We start from the raw sequence: 10768 nt of genomic DNA on the forward strand, positions 1-10768 counted from the left end.
TCTGTCGACTATCACCCAAATAGAATCATGGCCTGATGACGTTCTGGGTAAACCAGTAATAAAATCCATACCTATTTCTTCCCATTTCCATTCAGGAATCTTCAAAGGCTGCAACAAACCGGCGGGTTTCTGATGTTCTGCCTTGACTCGCTGACAAACATCACATACTGCTACATATTCTGCGATTTCACGCTTCATACTTGCCCACCAAAATCTTTCCTTGAGATCCTGGTACATCTTAGTACTATCAGGGTGAATGGAGTATAAAGTATCATGAGCTTCTTTCAGAACTGCATCTTTTATATCTTTGTTGTCGGGGACACAGATTCTCTCACCCAACCATACAGTTCCTTGCTCATCCTCCAAGAAACCAATAGCTTTTCCTCTTCTCATATTCTTCTTGATCTCTTGAATATCAGGATCATTAATTTGGGCTTCTCTAACTTGATCAATTAGAGTGGGCTTCGCTTCTAAGGCTGCAACGAAACCTCTACCGACAATTCCCAAATTTAATCTTTCAAATTCCTTGCATAATTCCAATGGCAACTGTCGTCCTTCTGTAGCATTGCAATAGCCTTTTCTGCTAAGAGCGTCTGCTACAACATTAGCCTTTCCCGGATGATAATGAATTCCCATGTCATAATCCTTAATTAATTCCAACCATCTCCGTTGTCTCATGTTCAGATCCGGCTGAGTAAAGATATACTTTAAACTCTTGTGATCGGTGTACACTTCTGTACGAGTACCGAAAAGATAATGACGCCAAATCTTCAATGCATGAACGACTGCAGCTAACTCAATATCATGAGTAGGGTAGTTCTTCTCATGCGGACGTAACTGTCGAGAGGCATAGGCAACCACCTTCCCATCTTGCATCAGAACACAACCTAACCCAAGTTTGGATGCATCGCAATACACTTGAAAACCCTTCTTTGGATCAGGCAAAATCAAAATAGGAGCTGATATTAAGCGACTTTTCAACTCTTGAAAACTCTGCTCACATTCTTCCGACCACTTGTACTTCACATCTTTCTGAAGCAGTCGTGTCATGGGCTTAGCAATCTTGGAAAAATTCTCTATAAACCTCCGATAATATCCTGCGAGGCCTAGGAAACTGCGAATCTCTGAAACTGTCTTTGGTTGCTTCCAATTGGTTACGGATTCCACGTTACTAGGATCGACGGCAACTCCTCCGGCTGAGATGACGTGACCAAGGAATTTCACTTCAGACAACCAAAATTCACACTTGCTAAACTTAGCATACAATTGATGTTCTCGTAGCTTCTCCAATGCAAGGCGAAGATGTTCCTCATGCTCTTCTTTGGTTCGAGAGTAGATAAGAATATCATCAATAAAGACCACCACGAACTTGTCTAGGTATTCCATAAACACCTTATTCATCAAGTTCATGAAGAAAGCAGGGGCATTGGTAAGTCCAAAAGACATAACAGTACATTCGAACAACCCATACCTAGTGGTAAAAGCTGTCTTAGGTATATCTTCCTCTTTGATTCTCAACTGATGATACCCTGATCGAAGATCTATCTTGGAGAAAACAGTGGCACCTTTAAGCTGATCAAACAAATCATCAATCCTGGGTAGTGGATACTTATTCTTGATAGTCACATCGTTTAGTGCACGATAGTCCACACACATTCTCTGAGTATGGTCTTTCTTTTCCACAAAAATAACCGGAGCTCCCCATGGTGATGAACTCGGTCTGATGTATCCTTTCTGTAGCAAATCATCTACTTGCCTCTTAACTTCTGCCAACTCATTGGCTGCCATTCGATAAGGTCTCTTATGGATCGGAGTTGTTCCAGGTACCAAATCTATTCTGAACTCTATATCCCTTTTAGGCGGCATACCAGGTAAATCATCTGGGAACACATCAGGATACTCCCGGACTATAGGAATCTCTTCCAAAGTTATCTGGTTCAGTCTTGACCTTAAAGACTCAGATGACAATGCATGAACAGTTACAACTCGACCATCATCGCTGGTGAGAGTTACTTTTTTGTTGGCACAGTCTATCACACCTTTATGTTTGGCTAACCAGTCCATCCCTAGGATGACATCAAGGTCTTTGGATTCTAACAAGATAAGATTGGCCAGAAATGGTACTCCTTGAATTTCTATTCTGACAGAGGGGCTACGTTGCAAAGAGAGTGCTTGATTACTTGGGGTACTAACCATCAAAGGACATCTAAGATCTTCTACTTCCATCCCATGATTTCCCGCAAAACTCATAGATAGGAATGAATGTGTAGCACCAGAATCGAAAAGTACTGTTGCAGGAACTGAGTTAACAAGAAACGTACCCAAAATCACATCTGGAGCATGTTGAGCTTCTGCAGCAGCGACATGATTTACACGAGCCTTGGATGCTGGTACAGCAGAGTTATTCTGGGCAGGGACAACCTTCACGCGTCGGGGCTTCGGACACTTGTCAGCATAATGTCCTGGATCTCCACAGTTGAAACACACCACGGGCTTGTTGCCTTGCTCCCTCTTGGCAGGTTGTTGCTGTGCTGGAGCTGCAACAGGACGTGGAGCTTGATTACGGATGTTGTTGCCAGCATTGTTGTTGAAGAACTGACGCTGCGGACGAACAACAGACGAAGAACCTCCCTGTGGCATGGGCTGGGGTCCTAAAGTAAGACGCGGCTTCTGATTATTTCCCTGTTGTGTCTTGAATTGAGCAATCCGACGTTTCTTCTGCTCCATGCGATTGTACTTGTCCTCCTGACGAATAGCCTTATCCACTAATTTCTTGTCACGCCCGAAAATCCACTAGTAATTTCCGAACTTATTTGTGCATGAAATCCTCGTCCAGGAATCAGCCGAGGTACACAAATTGACAATTTAATATACAGATTCATCAAATTAACTAAAACGATAAATACTTACTTAAGAGGCACTAAGTCCTCACCAAGAAGAAAACTGCAGCGGAAAATAAAATCTAGCGAAGCTCCGGCTCCACTCCCACAGGCAGCTCAACTGGGGTATAAGCCAAACGTCTTCTCCTTCTGAATCCTTTTTCTTCAACTGAGGTTGATTGATTATTGCAAGGTGAGCATATGACATACTCAGCAAGCCACACAGCAAATATGCAAGTGCACAAGGATACCAAAGGATGGCATAATATTGGCTCATTTGCAAAAGCAGCATTTAGCAAAACATTTAAGAGAAGTAAAACAGTGGAGTAATTAATCAGGAATTTTAATCAACACTGAACAGCACACCCATGCTGCACAGGCCCAACCATCCTGAACAACCATACCCGGCTGTACAGATCTAACTCCAAACCAGGAGCTAAGCAAATTATTACCAAGTATAACATCTATAACTATTGTGAGAGGTGTGAGACTAATCACGAAAAACATTGCTCAACTCGCCCATAACCGCGGGCACGGCTATTCGAATAGTTTTACTCTGGCCAGAGGTGTACCACTGTACCCACAAGACACAGCTTCAACATCATGTCTACCATGCGTCGCGATACTGGAAAGTACCCGAATAGAGGCTGTGACAATACCCTCTGCATAACACAACTCACCACAGTGCACCATTCCTGGATCATAATCACCCCCTTATAAAACAAGGCATGGACTCCCCAGCGACCCCCATGGGCTTATCTCCGCCACTTCTCAGTCTGGTGCTCCGCAATGAATCATGTTATACAAAAGGTAAAGCCGTTGCCCACGCTGGCTTGTGGTTGGCACGGTTAATGTTTCACAACAGTAGCTCGCGAACCGGTCCTTAATTGTCATAAGCACGACTCTCAAAACCATGTGCTCACAACCCACCATTATCAAGTTTTAGTTGGCAAGTAATTAATTAACCAAACACGATTGACCATCGTGAGCTACCATTAAATATAACCATAAGTGATAGTGAAACATTAGTTATCCCAATTGTGTGCTAATGTTTCTAAGCATGGCTAAGCAATTATATCTAATATCTAGTTGAACCAATATATATAAAGCTCAACTAGTCCAATTATAATAACCCAAGGTATCAAGGAATAGAATAATCAATGCAAACAGGCCATAACAAAGGAATAGGTTCACACCACCCAGTGACATTCGAAAATAAATGCACAGTTGAAATAAATAGAGAATTTAAATATAGGATCAACATGCTCAAAGGATTGTGTTTAGGATCTGTGTGACTTGCCTTGCAATAATCGATCTTCAATTAATCTTCTTGAATACTTCCGGCGCACTCGCGAACCTTCGCAACGACGGAAACGACAAGCTAACACGCAAAACGAAGAAAAAGACTAATAAAAACCAAATAAACAATACATAAAAAGTAAACAAACATGTAGATCATATTTTTAGATGAATTATGAGACTTGAACGGCCTCATTCTGATTTCATATGAATTTATTAAGAATTTTACAAGATTAAATCTAATTAAAGCCCATTTAAAAAGAATTAAATAAATTTAATTCAATTTATGGACAATTTTAATATGTAGATCTTTATTTTATACAACTTTTGCAACTTGAACCACATTAAACTGAGTTAAGATGAATTAGTTATGAATTTTTAAAGATTAAATCGGATTAAAACCTTTAAATGGATTTTAATTGAATTATGACGCAATAATGAATTATTTTTGAAAAGGAAAAGAAGGATTATTGCGTCAGCGGCTAGGGTTTTGGTGGACCGGGCGCACGGGCGACGGTTCACGGGAACGGACGGCCGAGATCAACCCTATCCAAAACGGACGGCTGAGATCGATCGGTCCACGACCGGCTCACGGGAGAAGGGACGATGACGCCAGCGATGACGTCACCGACAGCGGCGGCGGCTCGGCGGAGCGGACAGCTCGGGCGGCGCACGCTCGCCGGCGGACGGCGGCACTTCGGCACAAACGGAGGGCACCAGCACGTAGAGGACGACGCGGCGAACTCACCGGTGACCAAAACGGCGGCGGAAGACCAACGGACGGCGGCGGCGACGAGGAGGAAGCGGCGAAGCTCTTCGGGTCGACGACGGCGATGGCACTCCGACGGTCTTCGGCGGCGGCGAAGCGGTGGACGGGGACGGCGACGACTTGGCGAACCCGATGGTGGCGACGGCGACCGACGACGGCGACTGCAACGGCGGCGCGGCGCGGCTGAACCGACGGCAACGACGGCGGCGACTAGGGCTACGCGGAGGCGGCGCTAGACGCGACGGCAGGCTAAGGCAAAGGAGGCGACGGGTAGAGGGGAGCTCGGGGGTCCTTATATAGGTGCAAGGAGGCGGCGGCAAAGGCCCACGGCGGCCGGCGACGAGAAGGAAAGCTCGCGGCTTGAAGGAAAGAGGCCGATCCGAATCGAACTCTATTCCACGAACTTCCAAAACGATTTAGCCGATGTTTCCAAAGGAGAAAAGGTAGAGGAGATCCCGGAGATTGTTTCCCCTCAATCAATTCGGCCGGAGAAGGAAAGGAGCGGCCGGATTTAGAAGGAAACGGCGACGGCGGCGCGCTAGGGTTTGCGGGCGGCGGCGGCGGCTCGAGGAAGACGAACCTGACAGGTGGGGCCCACCTGTCAGCGGCTGAGAGAGAGAGGAGAGCGGCGGCTCGGCGGACTGGGCCGGCTGGGCCGAGGGAAAGAGAGAGAAGGGTTTTGGGCCGGCTTTCGGCCCAAAGCCAAAAGAAGACTTTTTAAAACCTTTTTCAATTAAATTATTTCTTAAATGCAATTCCATTTATTAAAAATACTTCCTTAGCTCAAATAAATCCCAGAAAAATCTAGGAATTATAGAATTAAGCAAAGTATTTAATGAAATTTTATCTGGCCCCTTTTTATATTGAGATTTAGCAAATTAAAATTAGATCTTCTCTTTTAGGCTTTTAAAATCATTTCTAATAATTCCTTTTAAACAACAATTTATAAGTTAAGGATTTTTAAACAAGAAAAGCTCTTAACAATTATACTTAGATCATTAATGATCAAATAATTACTGAACTGTTCTTTGTATTATTTAAGAATTGAGCTCTGAAAAATCCGAGAAAATTTCAGAGAGTTGACTTAACCATGGAGAATTTAACAAAAATTAAATCCATCCATGCTTTAGATTAAGGAAATTTTATTTCCCACATTTAACTTCACTTGTAAATTAAAGATCATTTAATATAAATTCTATTAATAATTTATTAAATAATTTATAAATCCTGAAACGAAAATCAGGATGTGACAAACTACCCCCCTTACAAAGAATCTCGTCCCGAGATTCGGAACGGCTAGAAAGAAAAAGGGAATAGGTAAACTGCAGTCTATCTTATTCCATAACTCCGATAATTATTCTAAGGTTTTAAAGAAAACTACTGCCGCTTTGAAACTGGTGGCTGAGCTGTATCCCTTGAGACGCAACCGTCACTGCATTTGCTCCTGTGAGGACAATGTTGTTGACTTGGCCTTGTGGCTGTTGACGCTTCGGCTTCGGACACTCTCTAGCAAAGTGGCCTGGCTTGTAACAGTTGAAACATACCTGCTGCTCCCTTCCACTACTGTTATTCACTTAAGACTGATCCTGCTGAACTGGCACCGGCTGATTAGCCTGCTCGATGTTAACTTCATTGCTTTCATTAGTCTCTGATTTGATCTCACCACCGATATTCAACTGCTGTGACTGTCCTTGACCAGCGGAAAAAGGTTCACCAATTTGGAGTGGCTTGATACGCTGCCTCTGGCTACTACCTTGTGCCTCCTGGAATACAGTCATTTTCCTTTTACGGTTATCTATCCTGTTCTTCTTGTCTTCAAGTCGAATTGCTTTGTCAACCAACTCCTGAAAATCCTCATAGTCATGAGAGATCAACGTAACTGATAGCTCATCCTTTAAGCCTTCCAAAAACTTCTCCTGCCTTTCCTCGTCAGTACGCACATCTTCTGGAGCATAGCGAGCTAGACGATTGAACTCATGAAGATATTCCGTCACGGTACGATCCTTTTGCTTAAGTGCCCGGAACTCACGCTTTTTCAAAGCAACAACACCTGCAGGTATGTGTGTCTTCTTGAATGCTTCCGTGAACTCCGCCCAAGTGATTGGTTGTCCTTCTGCTCTGTTCATCCGGAAATGATCCCACCATTCTGAAGCAGGTCCTTGCAACTGATGTGAAGCGAAAACAACTTTCTCCTGATCCGTGCACTGGAGCAGTTCCAACTTCTTCTCAATAGTGTGCAACCAATCACCTGCTTCCACTGGGTTGGTAGTGCTAGAAAAGGTAGGTGGCCTCACACGAAGAAAATCAGCTAACTTGTTCTGCGGCGGTGGAGCATTATTGTTTCCTTGGTTGAGCTGGTTCTGCATCTGCTGTATCATCATGTTCATTAATTGAGTCTGTTGAGCCAGAACTTGAGCAAGAGTTGGGTTCCCTTCATTGTTATTGTTTCCACTTCCACTGGCGCGAGTGTTCACCATCTGTTGCAGATTAGAGAAGATAGGAGGAGAGGGGTTACACTAAAGATAAGACCTTAACCAGGTTAACACTGATCTGATGTGTGTAGACCATTATATTGTTCAAGTTGATTAAGCAAGCAACCTAGTATAGTTACACACTCATCATTGAATCACACCAATGACGGGAATGCAACCATACCTACACACAAAGCAAACAACAAGCGTTCTATCCTACTAACTATTCTCCAAGGATAGTTTGGCGGCATAGGTTCTAAGGTAGGATCCAAACTTCATTCCTTCTTGACCACTTGGCACTTCAGATCGACCATCACCTTCTTATTCATCGATCCACTTGACTTAACCTCCATAAGTTGACCACATTGGCGTCTTCAAGTTTCAATGTCTTAGAACTACTCAAGTTGAAAGCAGGAGGGGAGAGAATGATAAAATGATTTATAGAGAATTCTAGAGAAGGAAGAAAGGAAAATTTTCACACATCATGTTTTCGGAAAATTAGTCCTTAAGGTTTGACCATTTGGCTTATCCTACAGTCGAGATGGCTCTGATACCAACTTGTCACGCCCGAAAATCCACTAGTAATTTCCGAACTTATTTGTGCATGAAATCCTCGTCCAGGAATCAGCCGAGGTACACAAATTGACAATTTAATATACAGATTCATCAAATTAACTAAAACGATAAATACTTACTTAAGAGGCACTAAGTCCTCACCAAGAAGAAAACTGCAGCGGAAAATAAAATCTAGCGAAGCTCCGGCTCCACTCCCACAGGCAGCTCAACTGGGGTATAAGCCAAACGTCTTCTCCTTCTGAATCCTTTTTCTTCAACTGAGGTTGATTGATTATTGCAAGGTGAGCATATGACATACTCAGCAAGCCACACAGCAAATATGCAAGTGCACAAGGATACCAAAGGATGGCATAATATTGGCTCATTTGCAAAAGCAGCATTTAGCAAAACATTTAAGAGAAGTAAAACAGTGGAGTAATTAATCAGGAATTTTAATCAACACTGAACAGCACACCCATGCTGCACAGGCCCAACCATCCTGAACAACCATACCCGGCTGTACAGATCTAACTCCAAACCAGGAGCTAAGCAAATTATTACCAAGTATAACATCTATAACTATTGTGAGAGGTGTGAGACTAATCACGAAAAACATTGCTCAACTCGCCCATAACCGCGGGCACGGCTATTCGAATAGTTTTACTCTGGCCAGAGGTGTACCACTGTACCCACAAGACACAGCCTCAACATCATGTCTACCATGCGTCGCGATACTGGAAAGTACCCGAATAGAGGCTGTGACAATACCCTCTGCATAACACAACTCACCACAGTGCACCATTCCTGGATCATAATCACCCCCTTATAAAACAAGGCATGGACTCCCCAGCGACCCCCGTGGGCTTATCTCCGCCACTTCTCAGTCTGGTGCTCCGCAATGAATCATGTTATACAAAAGGTAAAGCCGTTGCCCACGCTGGCTTGTGGTTGGCACGGTTAATGTTTCACAACAGTAGCTCGCGAACCGGTCCTTAATTGTCATAAGCACGACTCTCAAAACCATGTGCTCACAACCCACCATTATCAAGTTTTAGTTGGCAAGTAATTAATTAACCAAACACGATTGACCATCGTGAGCTACCATTAAATATAACCATAAGTGATAGTGAAACATTAGTTATCCCAATTGTGTGCTAATGTTTCTAAGCATGGCTAAGCAATTATATCTAATATCTAGTTGAACCAATATATATAAAGCTCAACTAGTCCAATTATAATAACCCAAGGTATCAAGGAATAGAATAATCAATGCAAACAGGCCATAACAAAGGAATAGGTTCACACCACCCAGTGACATTCGAAAATAAATGCACAGTTGAAATAAATAGAGAATTTAAATATAGGATCAACATGCTCAAAGGATTGTGTTTAGGATCTGTGTGACTTGCCTTGCAATAATCGGTCTTCAATTAATCTTCTTGAATACTTCCGGCGCACTCGCGAACCTTCGCAACGACGGAAACGACAAGCTAACACGCAAAACGAAGAAAAAGACTAATAAAAACCAAATAAACAATACATAAAAAGTAAACAAACATGTAGATCATATTTTTAGATGAATTATGAGACTTGAACGGCCTCATTCTGATTTCATATGAATTTATTAAGAATTTTACAAGATTAAATCTAATTAAAGCCCATTTAAAAAGAATTAAATAAATTTAATTCAATTTATGGACAATTTTAATATGTAGATCTTTATTTTATACAACTTTTGCAACTTGAACCACATTAAACTGAGTTAAGATGAATTAGTTATGAATTTTTAAAGATTAAATCGGATTAAAACCTTTAAATGGATTTTAATTGAATTATGACGCAATAATGAATTATTTTTGAAAAGGAAAAGAAGGATTATTGCGTCAGCGGCTAGGGTTTTGGTGGACCGGGCGCACGGGCGACGGTTCACGGGAACGGACGGCCGAGATCAACCCTATCCAAAACGGACGGCTGAGATCGATCGGTCCACGACCGGCTCACGGGAGAAGGGACGATGACGCCAGCGATGACGTCACCGACAGCGGCGGCGGCTCGGCGGAGCGGACAGCTCGGGCGGCGCACGCTCGCCGGCGGACGGCGGCACTTCGGCACAAACGGAGGGCACCAGCACGTAGAGGACGACGCGGCGAACTCACCGGTGACCAAAACGGCGGCGGAAGACCAACGGACGGCGGCGGCGACGAGGAGGAAGCGGCGAAGCTCTTCGGGTCGACGACGGCGATGGCACTCCGACGGTCTTCGGCGGCGGCGAAGCGGTGGACGGGGACGGCGACGACTTGGCGAACCCGATGGTGGCGACGGCGACCGACGACGGCGACTGCAACGGCGGCGCGGCGCGGCTGAACCGACGGCAACGACGGCGGCGACTAGGGCTACGCGGAGGCGGCGCTAGACGCGACGGCAGGCTAAGGCAAAGGAGGCGACGGGTAGAGGGGAGCTCGGGGGTCCTTATATAGGTGCAAGGAGGCGGCGGCAAAGGCCCACGGCGGCCGGCGACGAGAAGGAAAGCTCGCGGCTTGAAGGAAAGAGGCCGATCCGAATCGAACTCTATTCCACGAACTTCCAAAACGATTTAGCCGATGTTTCCAAAGGAGAAAAGGTAGAGGAAATCCCGGAGATTGTTTCCCCTCAATCAATTCGGCCGGAGAAGGAAAGGAGCGGCCGGATTTAGAAGGAAACGGCGACGGCGGCGCGCTAGGGTTTGCGGGCGGCGGCGGCGGCTCGAGGAAGACGAACCTGACAGGTGGGGCCCACCTGTCAGCGGCTGAGAGAGA

At 44.5% G+C, this 10768-nt stretch overlaps 1 protein-coding gene across 1 annotated transcript; it reads right to left on the reverse strand.

The window, feature by feature from the left end:
• Positions 1 to 6521: 6521 nt before the first annotated feature.
• LOC136356627 (uncharacterized) lies at positions 6522 to 7453 on the reverse strand. The gene has a single exon (XM_066310875.1). The coding sequence runs from the start codon at positions 7422 to 7424 to the stop codon at positions 6522 to 6524; it is 903 nt and encodes a 300-aa protein (XP_066166972.1). The 5' UTR covers positions 7425 to 7453.
• Between the last annotated feature and the right edge of the window lie 3315 nt (positions 7454 to 10768).

This window comes from Oryza sativa, chromosome 5, assembly GCF_034140825.1.
Source record: "Oryza sativa Japonica Group chromosome 5, ASM3414082v1".
NCBI classification, from domain to species: domain Eukaryota; kingdom Viridiplantae; phylum Streptophyta; class Magnoliopsida; order Poales; family Poaceae; genus Oryza; species Oryza sativa.